General features: G+C 37.9%; 3 protein-coding genes across 3 annotated transcripts; 2 read left to right on the forward strand and 1 right to left on the reverse strand.

Moving 5' to 3' along the window:
- Nucleotides 1-1433: 1433 nt before the first annotated feature.
- On the forward strand, nucleotides 1434-4229 carry LOC113726800 (pectinesterase 2-like). Its single transcript, XM_027250677.2, has 2 exons — nucleotides 1434-2394; nucleotides 3232-4229. The coding sequence occupies exons 1-2, from the start codon at nucleotides 1506-1508 to the stop codon at nucleotides 3918-3920; spliced, it is 1578 nt and encodes a 525-aa protein (XP_027106478.1). The 5' UTR covers nucleotides 1434-1505; the 3' UTR covers nucleotides 3921-4229.
- A 1532-nt stretch (nucleotides 4230-5761) lies between these two features.
- LOC113726801 (plasmodesmata-located protein 8-like) lies at nucleotides 5762-8711 on the reverse strand. Its single transcript, XM_027250678.2, has 3 exons — nucleotides 7921-8711; nucleotides 6725-6838; nucleotides 5762-6102 (listed from the first exon to the last, which is right to left on the reverse strand). Exons 1-3 carry the CDS (start codon nucleotides 8666-8668, stop codon nucleotides 6098-6100), a joined length of 867 nt encoding a protein of 288 aa, XP_027106479.1. The 5' UTR covers nucleotides 8669-8711; the 3' UTR covers nucleotides 5762-6097.
- Nucleotides 8712-12143: 3432 nt separating this feature from the next.
- Nucleotides 12144-13265, forward strand: LOC140035552 (uncharacterized). Its single transcript, XM_072076819.1, has 2 exons — nucleotides 12144-12755; nucleotides 12897-13265. Exons 1-2 carry the CDS (start codon nucleotides 12144-12146, stop codon nucleotides 13263-13265), a joined length of 981 nt encoding a protein of 326 aa, XP_071932920.1.
- The last annotated feature ends 693 nt before the right edge of the window (nucleotides 13266-13958 follow it).

The following is a 13958-nucleotide window of genomic DNA, read 5'->3' on the forward strand; positions in this document are numbered from 1 at the left end:
CCTTTGGCTTAGGGTTGAAAATTTTTGCCGATCGGGTTAGTTTGGTTAATCAAACACTTGCCAATTGATTTGGTTAACACAAGTAGATTAGATGATAGTAGCACACTGTTCATCTGATGGAAAAGTTGCTCAGCCCATGCCCCGCGTCTGACTAAACAGGCCGTTCTTCGAGGCATTTCCAAATGACAGACAATAAATCCTAGTCGCATGCTTTTTGTCAATGCTGAAGATTCCATCATAATCAACCAAATCTCAGAAGAAAAGTGATTAAGAAAACTTAATAATCCGTGCATAAACAATTAATACAGGTATGTTAGGCCTGCTCTATTTGGGTTCTTGATGGCTCTTTTCATGGATTACCATGCAAGTTTGTCAGATACGTGAAAAAGTTTAATTCGCATCGTTGACAATTTTATGGCTAAAGTTGCTTTCCTGATTTCTTGACCGAGTTTTAGCTAGTCCCTTTATCTTTAATTTTTTTTTTTTAAGAATGTTATTTTGATACAATCAAACTACTTACCAATGATATATTGCAATTCATAATTTTCAATCAAGAAATATTTCCCTACCAAGTATGAAGTATTGGTATTGGTGTTGTAGAACATATATTCTTCTGTACAATCTACCTAATCTCAAGAGAAAAATGATGGTTTTCACTTTCAATCGGACCTGTTTTATTTGGGTTCTTAGCCACTCTCTTTATGAATTGCCAAATTGCCGTGCAAGTTCGCTACATATGCGAAAAAATTAATTAGAACTGTTGATGATTGTATGACTAAGTTGCTCTCTTGATTTCTTGACCGAGTTTTAGCTAAGTCTTTTTATCTTTAACTTTTCAAGGATGTTAATTAATTCGATTCAATCAAACTGCTTGCGGATTGCAATACATAATATTTGATCAACTAACACATCGCCACCACGTATTACTGTTGCAAAACATTATTACTTATTCAGTCAATTATTTGAGCTTTAATTAGGTTACAAAAAATTAAACAACCAAGAGCAAATGTGAAGGTGATCTAGGACGTGGAACCAGTGTTTCCTCGGAGCCCTTTCAGCACTTAATTACGGTGCACATATACCCATGTTTGTATGCAACCATTCTGTTCAATAAGTAATTGTGTCTAATGATGAGAATATGAGGTTAAACGCGTTGCGTGCTGGATTTAATTTGCTCATTCTCGATTATCATCAGGTCAACGAAGATGGTACATGACTCAAAAACTAGCTGCTGTATTCGTCATTCTACGCAGGCAAAGACAGAAAATTAAGAATATTGAATTGCTTTGCTACTTGTTGATTAAGTAATAAAAGGAATGAAGAAGGTGCATCCCTACCCCACATCCGATGTTTGAATTAGACCGCCCAAATGTTGCTTGCCTGCACTTCTATATATAGTAACGCAAAGCTGATCCTTAACGCCACACAAGCTAGCTAATTACAAAGCCCTCACTTTCCTTATTCTTCCAATTTCACCGTCCTGATCAAGTCCAGCCTTTTGTGACATGTTCACAAAACTAGCAATGGCGTGCCCTTTGGCAGTTTTCCTGTTCGTGACTGTTTTTGTTTCTCCGGCCATCTCTAGACAACTTCCTCCATCAACAATAAAATCATGGTGTGCACAAACCCCATATCCACAACCATGTGAGTATTTCTTGTCCCACAGCCCTAAATACGGCCATGGCTATCCCATAAAAGGCAAGTCCGATTTTCTGAAGATGTCACTCAATCTTGCCTTAGAACGTGCCCTGCATGGCCGGGAAAACACATACAACCTTGGCTCAAAATGTCAAAACGAGCGCGAAAAGGCTGCATGGGCTGATTGTCTAGAGCTTTATGAAAGCACCATTGTCAAGATTAACAAAACTGTTGATCCTCACACCAAGTGCAGTGCAGTTGATGCGCAAACTTGGCTTAGCACAGCACTCACCAATCTTGAGACATGCAAGCAAGGGTTCACTGAGCTTGGCGGCGGTGCTGATTTTCTTGTGCCCTTGGTGTCAAATAGTAACGTTAGCTGTTTGATTAGTAACACTTTGTCGCTAAACAAAGTGGGATATAACGAGCCAAGCTATAAGGAGGGGTTCCCAACTTGGGTGAATCCAGGTGACAGGAAACTCTTGCAGTCTTCATCTCCAAAGCCAAATGTTGTGGTAGCCCAAGATGGTTCGGGCAACTTTAAGACGGTCGCTCAAGCTATAGCTGCTGCCGCGAAGCGATCGGGAAATGGGAGGTATGTGATACACGTAAAGGCAGGAACATATAAGGAAAATGTGGAGATTGGAACTAAGTTGAAGAATATCATGTTGGTTGGTGATGGTATTGGAAAAACCATTATCACCGGAAGCAAGAGCGTTGACGGTGGTAGCACCACTTTCAAATCTGCAACAGTTGGTAAGTTAAGCTAGCCAAACAAAGCAATTTTTGTTTCATATTCTACACCTACAGCAGACTTAAGTTTTCTCTAATGCACAAAACTGGTAATAGAGCAACCACAACACGAACTTGCCTGTTAGGTAATAAGCAGTCCTAAAGGAAAATCTCGAACTAGAGGATTTTTCTTTGCATGCATGGCAGACCTATAAGGTGACTATAGATGGTAGACAATATTTTTAATAATCAGAGTATGCTTGGGGCTGTGAAGGTGTATTGTCTGCTAAACTATTTTCTCTTCTTTTTTTCTCTTTTGAGTTTTTCTGTGAGGACGAAGAAATACAACTGTTGTTTAATTACTTTATTTTTTCACTGAGAGAGAGAGAGAGCACACAATAAAATAAAAGGTGTTATTCAATAATCATGACAACCACAGAGTATAAGCTTAAGTTGTGTTGGGTTCTGGGAAAGGGTACAGAATAGGATTTCTTCGAGGAGAAGGCAGAGAAAATGGAAGTTGTGAATTTATGAATGTTAAGAACGAGTCTCAGTAAGAAAGTTCAACTTCGATGAAAATGTTAGCTTGATAGGAGATTTCTAGAATTAAAAGACTTGTTTGAGCTAGGTGGATAACATAGGACATAATGCACATAAAGTCTACGTCCTTGAATTATGAACTCTGAAGTCTCTATCGACTCGTATTTGTCATAACATCTATTCTAATTAATCCTCTTTTGAAGGCTGTCCTGAATGTCATCCTATAATGATAGCTGACTTAGTTTAGAATTTTATTGCAGTACTCATTTTGATAAAGGTGTAATGGAACTGACAAAATATTCTTGTCTACCTAAATTTCAGCCGTTGTCGGCGATGGATTCATTGCTCGTGGGATTTCGTTTAGGAACACAGCGGGAGCTCAAAATCACCAAGCGGTGGCTCTTCGATCTGGTTCCGATCTCTCTGTATTTTACCAATGCAGCTTTGAAGGCTATCAAGACACCCTTTATGTCCACTCGGAAAGACAATTTTACAGGGAATGTGATATCTACGGAACTGTTGATTTTATATTTGGGAATGCTGCTGTCGTCTTCCAAAGCTGTAACATCTATGCAAGAAATCCTCCGAACAAGACAAACACTATCACCGCACAAGGTAGAACCGACCCTAACCAAAACACTGGAATATCCCTTCTCAATTCCAGAGTTACCGCAGCTTCCGACCTGAAACCAGTTCAAAGCTCGGTCAAGACATATCTTGGAAGACCGTGGAAAGAATATTCAAGGACTGTGTTCATGAAAACATTTCTTGATGGTTTAATTAATCCAGCTGGTTGGATGCCCTGGAGTGGTAATTTTGCTCTCAATACCTTGTACTATGGAGAATATGCTAACACAGGCCCTGGTTCATCCACTGCAAAAAGGGTAAACTGGAAGGGGTATCACGTGATAACTAGTGCAACAGAGGCTTCTAAATTCACAGTCGGAAACTTCATTGCTGGCAGTTCTTGGTTGCCTGCCACCAATGTGCCCTTCACATCTGGCCTCTAATTCAATTCTTCCTCTACACCCAAAAGTTCAATTCTTTATTTTGTTTTTAGCATGGATCCATTTTCTACTCCTGGAAAGGTCCGGAAAACTACGGAGTAGGATTTTATTTTGAGGAATTGGTATTATCACAGTAGTAAATGTGTATCTTTACCTAGTTAAGTTGCCAATTATTTCATGCTTCTTGTAATAAAAATAATGATTGTCCTTCAAGTCAATCTTTCTGGATACGAGACACTAGTGACGCTGGATATATTATACTATTACCATCATTGACCCAATCAAAGTATGAAATTTCAAGTCATTAACTAGGATTCCGATGACTTCTTCGACCAAGTCACTTTTTTGGTGCATATTTCTTGTCTTATTCGATCAAGCACATAAAAGATGGATCAGTAGTGAAATCAGAGATTCTTGTACCATGGACACGGTAGAGTTATTCAACAATTAAAGTTCTTAAACAAAACCAAAAAAGTCATACACTAATTAATCTCTTTCATTAACACGCTAGCTAGGGAGGATCAGGGGGAGTGTCAAAGCCTGGCCACTGCCTCTAATCGTAACCTTATCATTATATCTTATACAAATACGAAATGGATTGAGTAATTTAAAGCATTTGCGTTCAAATCTGCTTTTAATTAGACGCCAGGAATGAAGAGGCTGAGAAAATAGAGAAGGTCAAAGAACTTAATGAAGGTTATAAATGGACATTCTTCTGGTTATTTAATTGGTGAGGTGTATTATTAGGAGCTGGGGTGGGCTAAATCACCTGGTTAATCGAAACGTGACACGCGATACCTGATGTTTCACAAAACCAACTTAATTACCTCCAAAACCAAAGTCTATATATAACAAAAGTTTGTGGTATTTTGTTTATTATAAAAAAAAAAAAAAAAAAAAGTGGATAAGTATTTCAATCTAACTAGTATATCTGTCAAAGTCAATTCTATTCCCTAAAATTCTTAACAAACATAAAAAAAAAAAGATGAAACAAAGAGAGAGAGAGAGAGAAAAAAAGGTAATAATTAAAATATTTATTTATTTTAATATCTCGAGGAATATTAAACTAGTACAAAAGACTTCTTCTTGGCTTGGCTTGCACTCGACTAACTTTATCCTTTCCTGCATCCTAGCTATACATTCCTTCATTCGACTAACTTCTTCTTCGCTAAATCACCTGGTTAACTTTTTTTTTCTTTGTTTCTTTGTTCAACATTCCATTTGATGCATTCTTAAATTTTGATTCTCTTTTCCCCATAAACAAAACAAAGATGAATTGTCAAACCTTGCTGTGGTCCTACCTCCCTCTCTCATTCTGTACTTTTTTTTTTTTTCCTTTTTACAAGTTTTATATATGGATTCAGGTGGAACTCTCAATCTAACAAGATAGAATGGGAAGAGAAGGAGTTAAGGTTGATTTCTTGTTCTCCTGGATCTATTTGTTTGTTGTTCCTTACTTAGTTGAGTTGAGTCTTATCAATTATTTAAGTCGGACTTTTCCTAAATGGGCTGATATGATCTGGAGATCCAAAACACTAAATATTGTTGGAACAGCGTCTTTGGGTTGGCCCAACGCTTTTGCCTTCCCCAAACCCATTCATCTTTGATCCCAATACTTATTGGATTTGAGATTTTTATTTTTTTTTCTCTACGGGGATAAGTGAAAGAATTTGAATCAAAAATCTCTCTCACCTTATCATTCAATCCAACTATATTAGTTACAAGTAGAAAAAAAAAATTACTACATGAAAAAAAAAAAAATTTGAAAAAAAAAAAGGAAACTTAAAAGCTTTAATGAAAGCTGGATAACGCATCCAACCAAAAAAGTGAAAGAAACAAAATGATAGGAGGGGGAACAAACATTGTGATGTGTTTTTTTTATGGAGAATTCGAGCCGAATCCTTACCCTTGATGAAGATAAGACTCATGGTACTGGTGCATGCAACTTTAGAATACATGGTACTTAGTTATACCACAACCAAGATGAAGATGGGGTACAAGTACAGGAATCTTTTTTCCTGCATTACCATTGGGTATTGGTTTTTAAACGGGTCAAGGAAAGGCCTAAAAGCTAAAAGGCAAAATGTCGTCACAACTCACAAGAATCCTTAGAGAACATAGGCGCTCTCGTCCAGATCCAGCGTGGCCAACTTTGCAATTCTTGGAATAGAGGTCCTTCATTAGTCTGCAAATATTTGAATCCATCCAATAATCAGAAGAATACTAACGTTAGGCTATGCTAAGTAGCACTACCCACTAATGTAATTAGAAAGATTGAATTCGAAACAATATCCCCCTTTTTTTTTTTTATAGAAATAGAAGTCATAATTATTAATAAATTGGTTAAAAATCGTCCAGTACGATTTGCTCTGTTAAATCTAATGATTTTTGTGGAGGTCAATTGTGTATTTGTCCGTCTCGGTACCGTCTTAGACTAGGGCCGTGGTAGTGTTTGGAGAGAGGGCCTCCCCAGGATTCGATTCCTGGTCCTTTAGGATAAAGGGTCTTGGGGATACTAGCTCAAGTGGTACCAGGAAGCATCCCCAAGACCCTTTATCCTAAAGGACTAGGGATTGAATCTTGGGAAGGCCCCCCTCCAAGCACTACCACGGCTCTAGCCTAAGACGGTGTCGAGGCGGACAAATACACAATTGGCCTCCACAATTTTCAAATCAAATACATATATTTGTGTGTGTGTGTGTGTGTGAGACAGAGAGAGAGAGAGAGAGATGTTTATTAAAAACACAATAGAAAATGAATGGGATGGTTATTAAGTACTATATATATTGTTTGAAAGAGGAACTTACGGACAGCCGTTCGGCAAAACGAAATAAGAACAATGAGTACGGCAAAGCCCGCTACGCTTCCCACGATGATTGCTACTGTTTTTCCCACTTCGTCATCGTTGCCATGGGAAGAATCTATTTTCATTTGTAAACACCAAAAAACAAAGGGGTTTCATGGAGCAGAGCTGTCCAAAATATCCGAATTTAGAAAGCAAACTGGACGACTTCCTAAAGAAAACATATTCCCAGCTAGATTTTAACAGCTAAGGCCAATAATTCTTCCTATGCAAGTATGATTTTTATTGCGTGCATATCTGTAAGTTAATGCAACACCAATCGACTAAACTGATTAAAGGCAAATGTAGGCACTAGAAATTCAAGTCGATGATAATTAATATGGTGACACCACATTTCCAGCAATGAAACGACCAGATTTTGCCCCCAAATTTTCGAATATAAAAAGATAAAGACTAAGGCTGGACTGCTAATTCCCAAATCATGATTTTATTCAACCAAATATACTTTTTAATGGGCTACTGCAATATAGTCCTAGATTTTAACAATTGAAGCTTTATAGCTTTTGCCATGCAAGCAAAACTTATATTGGATGCTGGAAGAGACTAATTTTGACTAAAGAGTATCACTCTCAGCATTGCACTATTATAGAATACCGGTACCTTCCTTTTGGATACTTATTCTTCACATCTCGTATTGGCTTTCAACACGAGGAATTGCCTTAACTAAAATGCAATGCACTCGATTGCACTAACTGGAAATTTGGCTTGATGATAAAAAGTCGACACCCCTTTTCCAGCAAAGAAATGACATTAAGCTTGTCGATTAGGAAAAGTAGTAAGTAGAATATGGCAAAGCTCATCATAAGACCCAAAACAACAGAATAGGTAAACTATTTGAAAGCTTAGAAAAGAGAAAAGAATATATGTAGACCCTGTGCTTTAACTAAAAGTTGGATTCTCATTATCTGCAGCACTCCCAATTGTCTTGAGATTGAAATAAAGTAGTCAAGCTGCTTAAAGTAGCACCTACTAGGTCATGAAATTTTAAATCGCCCATAGTGTAGTGCGGACATGAATGGAAGTAGGCATCATATCAAGAACCCAGTTAGGAATCGCGGTAACTGGTATATGATTAGGGTTATGCTACTGCTAAAGTAAAACTAATCAAGCAAAAGCCAAAAAAAGAAAGGAGCTGCAAACCTGAGGAATCGTAATATCCAGATGCCCAATACCTAGCATAGCATTGTGCTAAAAAGGCATCTGCAGCCTCAGATGATCCACACAAACTCTTCAATTGCACAACAGCATCAGCTAAACAAGAAGAGCAGTCTGCCTCACTCAAGTCACCTATGCACTGTGCATAGCCTTCAACTAAGCCCGACGTACTCACCCTAAAACTTATAGAACCCTGCATATTAGCAAGAACAGCATCTCTTCCCCTCAAGAACTCTGCATCACTGCTTGCTCTTTTGCCACACTTCTTGTACCTAAGACTTGTATCCGGCTTACCGAGAAAATCTATGTGCTCGTATCTGAGAAAGCAGCCATCAAGTTGCAAAATAGCTCCGTAAGTGTAAGGACAAACCAGATTAATTTGGTTAACCGCACTTGCCATGCATGTTGCACAATCCCTTGTTTCCAAATCACCCCTACACTGGTATAAACCATATATCGAGGCTTCAGCTGGTGCTGAGCTATCATTCCCGAGAGCAAAGCTGTTGTAAAGAGACTGAGAGGCTGAGTTTACTGCTGAAGATAGTAAAGTGTTGAGGTAGGTTACGTAGGGAGAATTTGGCTGGTACTTTCCTTCAGAGCAGTCTGAATAGATGAAAATATCAGCTTTGACATGGTGGCTTTGGTTAGACAGAACCAAGAGAAGAAAGAAAGAGGAGAGTCTGAGAGCTAAGGTGGTGAATTGAGGTTTGTGTTGTTGAAGGCTTCTCGGCATTTTTGATTGCTTCTGTTTTTAGTCAATTATACATTTCACTTGTTTTGTGTTGATGGTTTGTTTTGGTGGCCACAGAAAAGGTATTGATGCTCCAAGCTTGGTATTCTTCAATATTCCCTTTTAATTCTTTTGATAAAGGCACCAATTGGTTTTCATGGGCATAGTCTTTTGTCCCTGTATCCATCCTTGACCACGAATTTGATTCCTTCATAAATTTAGTCAAGTGGACAAAAAGGAAGATTAACCTGAATGTGTAATCAAAGTACTTAAGTGCCTTAATCATCATTCTGTGCACCTTTAGAGATCCCTTTCTGAAGTTAATAAAATTTTTATTTAGTGCCGACCTAGCTAGTAACACTCTAATGAACCAATGATACTTGTAAAGTTCTGTCATGTTTTCCATAAAAGCTCCAAGGATATTGCAAAAGCGCTTGCTCGATTCCAAAAGAGATGGCACGTACCATCTTACATCTAAGCTAGAAAAGAGTTTTGGATTATGACTCTCCTTCGAAATTCGTGTACATCCACCATCAATAACTAGTAGTAGTCTACATCTTAGTTGCTCCCAGTGCCAATTCCCTTGACACAGGCAAAGAAGTTAAATAGGTTGAAAGAGCCAGATAATAATAATGTCCACAGGGATTCGAGATTAAGCAGAAACCGCAAAGGAGAAATCAAATGACACGACTTTAGTTACTGCTTGCACTACGTTACGGTAACAAAGCAAACCATTGAGAATCAATCATATACTCTTTTGACCCACTGGAATTTCCAAGATACAGGTTCGACAGCTTTTAGCAAACTTTTGCCGAAAGGACATGTTTCACATTACTTGGAAACTAATGATTGTTGAGTGCTGCAGGAACGACATGCTTGAAGCCGAGACTTTAAATTAAACAAAATGGAACGCTTAATTAGCAAACGGTTCGAGTCGACTCATTAGGTGCTCGACTTGAATTTTATCTCAAATTCGAGATTGATTGAAGTATTCAATTGAATTTGTATATATTCGGCTTCTTGATAAGGCATGAATAATTTTTTACATATTTTTATTTTAAAAAACTTACACATTAATTAATTTATTTGTAAATTTTATATGTGTATTATTGGTAAAATATTATTAAAATTTTAACTAAAATTCCGAGCTTTAGAATTGAATTCAAGCATATTGAATTGAACTCAATTTTAAATTTTAAACTCACATAAGATTCGAGATCAAGTCCAAAATTCAAGTCGAACTCCGTCGCATAAAAGTTCAATTCATTTACGACCTAATTAAACCTCCAAATCAACCGAATTAAAAAAAAATTATTTCATTGGATGACAGACGACACAGACACTAATATGTGAAGAAATGGTCCAAAATTGTCTCGCGGATGAGGAAGAAATTCAGGGCCGCCCAAAACTATCCAAAAACCGAGGAGTGAGATGTGATCCACTAATCAATACCACTATTTTGAGGCTCAAGTTAGCTTCGTGGTCCAAAAAAGAAAGGTCATGAAAATGGCCTTAAAGGCTGCGTAAGGCCATGAACCCAGATGATATATTGGCCTTAAGGGCCAGAACAGAGTAGACTTGATTATACCCGCGATCATCCAGTGCCCGAACGACCCAATTTCTTACTGGATGGTAAGCAGGAAATATGCTTCTTGCTTGGCACATCCCCGGGTCAGGATGATTATAAAAATTTGATCAGGTATCAACCTATTCTCAAATCCCCACACTCAGTGGCGGAACCAAGACCCAAGATCAGTGGGGACAAAGATAGAAATGTATAGCAAAAGTTACGTCGATAATGCATTAAAATCACAGTTTTACGAAGATATAATTTTCAATTACTACATATTTTACGATGAAAAATATGATAACAAAGCGATACTAAACGCTATGTGAATAATTTGGTTTAAAAATTTATAGATTTTTTCTCACAATTTTGCAACGTGATTTTGAATTTTAAAATACAAGATAAAAGACATGTGAACTTGTTTTAGATTTCTAAAGGGGCAAGTTGAGGGAAGTTTTCTTTATAATTTTGTAATTATTCAAGTGTTGATGGGGGGATCTGAATAAATTATTATCCAAATGTTGATTTCTATTGTCTCTCTCTTTGAGAGTCCCTTCTCTCTCTAAGAGAGTTTTCTCCCTTGTAGTGGGTGGCCTTTTCCTTTCACTCTTTCCAAAATAACTAACAGACATTCTCTATTCAAGTTTCCACTTTCAACAATCTTTCATTTCAAGTATTTCCTATTATAGTTTGGCGTCATTTTTCTGATCTAAATTAGGAAATTCTATTTTGGGAACCTGGGATCGAACTCTGAGCTAGATCTGAAATTTTGCAGGAATGAATGCATTCAAAGTCTTCCAAAGTTTGTTCCAGGTTATATCTCTCCATTGTTGAGTCAAGTGTCTATCTCTCGTCGTTTCTTCTGTTTGTTTGTGGTGTAGGTACTTGGCGAGGAAAGCATAGAGTGGCAGCTCCATTCTGCTCAGCTAAGGTAAGATCGATTAGCTTGGAGCGGTTAAGGTCTGTGGTTTCTGCGAAGAATGGATAATCTGGAAGAGGTGATGAGGAGGTTTACTCTCTCAAACTCTGAGAAAGAGGGACGTATGGCTGGAGGAGGAGGAGTTCACAAAAGGTATGGAGGAATGCAGTCTGAGTCTGATGGGAAAAGTATGGGGGGAAAAGAAAGCGAATACAAATGGTGTTAGGAGCTTCGCGGAGAATATATGGCTCCATCCAAAAAACCTGAAGGTGACGGAGATCCAGACTAACCTATTTCAATTTTCGTTTGCTCAAAAATCAAATCTGGAGCGAGCTTTGAATTGGAGGCCATGGATCTATGATGAACAGCCACTAATACTGCTGAAGTGGAAGGAGGGCATTGAGGATGATTTGGAAGTGTTTGATAAGGGGAGGATATGGGTACAGGTATGGAATCTACCCCTTCACTGGATTACTAGAGAGGTAGGGAGGAAGATAGGGGAATTTTCAGTGATATTTTTGAGATAATCATGGAGGCAAAGAGGGGAAACATATGAAATTACTTGTGGAATTTGATCTGACAAAACCTCTCCCTAGAGAGCTCTGGTGTAGAACTGTCAAAAGCCCCTTGACAGTTCCCCTACTCAAGGAGGCTGTGTTACTCCACTTCCCCTCTTTATTTTTTCTGTCAAAAACAAAAAATAAAAAAAAATGTCTTGAATAGTGTTAAGCAAAAAATCAAGTTTGATAACCTCTTTGTTCTGGATCCTGTGGGTATGGTTGGTAGTGTGGCAGTGATGTGGAAGGATGAGGTGACTATCAAAAATGTACTGTTCACTAGTTTTACTATAGAATTGTTGATTGTTGATAGAGGTCATAAATTTGGAATGATGGTGTGTGTGCATTTATGTTAGTCCAGATAACAGTATTAGGAAAACACAATGGGATGTGATTACTAGAAAGAGTCAGATATGGGGTGAGGCTTAGGCCATAATGGGAGATATGAATGATATAGTCTCTAATGAAAAAAAATGGGGTGGCAGGAAAAGAGCAGATATCAGCTTTGAAAACTTTAGAGATTTCATTAATACCAATGAACTAGTGGACATTGGCTATGAGGGGAAACCTTGGACATGGAGTAATAGGTGGGACAATGAGGGAGAGATCAGAGAACGTTTAGATAGAGTATTGGGATCTGGGAGTTGGTGTAATAGCTTTAGGAATGCAAGATGCAGGCATCTAGAGACGAAAGCTTCTGACCATTCTATGTTGTTGGTAGATACAAAACCTGCAATGGGGAAGAGGTGGAAAAAGAGATTTATGTTTGATAGGAATTGGTTTCAACATAAAGAGGTGGGGAATATAGTTAAGTTAGCCTGGAACACTAGTTGTATAAGGTCCAGATTCTTCAAGTTTCAGTTTAAAATCAAGCAGTGTAGAGTGGCCTTACTGAGATGGAACAAGCAGAAGGAGAGAAATTTTGGAAAAATCATTTTACAGACTAAAAAAGAGATGAAATTGCTAAGGGATAGTAATATGAGTGGGAAAGGGATCAGACTGACATTGTTGAAGAAAAAACTGGTTGCAGCTTATAAGTATGAAGAGGTCTATTGGAGTTAAAAAGCAAGACAGAAATGGTTAATGGAATGAGATAAGAACACCAACTTCTATCATGCTTGTGTGGCTGGAAGAAGGAAAAGGAATAGGATTGGTCTTATCAAGAAAAGAGATGGGGATTGATGTAAGGATGAGGAGGAGACTGGCACAAAAATAATCCAATATTTCAAAGGCATTTTTACTGCTGAGGCTCTTCAGTGTATTGATGCCATCCTAAATGAAATCCCACAGTCCATAACTAGTATGATGAACAAACAGCTTATCTTACCTGTGACTGAGCAGGAAGTTCACAGAATTGTCTTCTCTATGCATCCAAACAAGTTACTTAGCCCTGATGGTATGACCCCTATCTTTTTTCAAAAGTTTTGGTTTAACATTAAGCTAGATTTGATTAATGTTGTTCAGAGTTTCTTTCATTCTGGCAATTTACTAAGAGCTGTTAATGAGACCTTGATCTGTCTGATTCCTAAAGTTGACTCCCCTATTGATATGACTTAGTTTAGACCTATTAGTCTATGTAATATACTCTACAAAGTTATTTCCAAAATTCTGGTCCATAGGTTAAGAAGTGTTATCAGTTGCTGCATCAGTCCTTCTCAGTCTACTTTTGTTCATGGTAGACAAATTCTGGATAACATACTTGTGGCTCATCAATGCATTCATTTCCTTAATAACAAAAGATCTGATAAGGAGGGATTTATGTTTATCAAATTAGACATGTCCAAAACCTATGATAGGGTAGAATGAATTTTTCTAGAAAAACTAATGTTAAGAATGGGGTTCTGTCAGCAGTGGGTAGGATGGATTATGGAGTGTGTTTCTAGTGTTTCCTATGCAGTCAGTATTAATGGGGAGAAGAAGGGGTTTATCAAACCATCTAGGGGGCTAAGACAGGGAGACCTCTTGTCTCCTTTCTTGTTCCTTATTTGTGCAGAAGGCTTCTCAATTCTGCTCAATCAAGCAGTCAGACAGGGAAAACTAACTGATCTCCAATTGTCTTCCGGTGGTTCTAGATTATATCATCTCTTTTTTGCAGATAACTCATTAATATTCTGTAAGGCCAAGAAAGAGGAGGCAATGCAGTTGATGGAGATTCTAAGGCAATATGGTGATGCTTTAGAACAACTCATCAATACTGAGAAATCATCAATTTTCTTCAGCAAAAATGTCCCAGCAGGGGAGAGGTTGAAG

The sequence above is a fragment of the Coffea arabica genome, chromosome 2c (genome assembly GCF_036785885.1).
Source record: "Coffea arabica cultivar ET-39 chromosome 2c, Coffea Arabica ET-39 HiFi, whole genome shotgun sequence".
Classification (NCBI taxonomy): domain Eukaryota; kingdom Viridiplantae; phylum Streptophyta; class Magnoliopsida; order Gentianales; family Rubiaceae; genus Coffea; species Coffea arabica.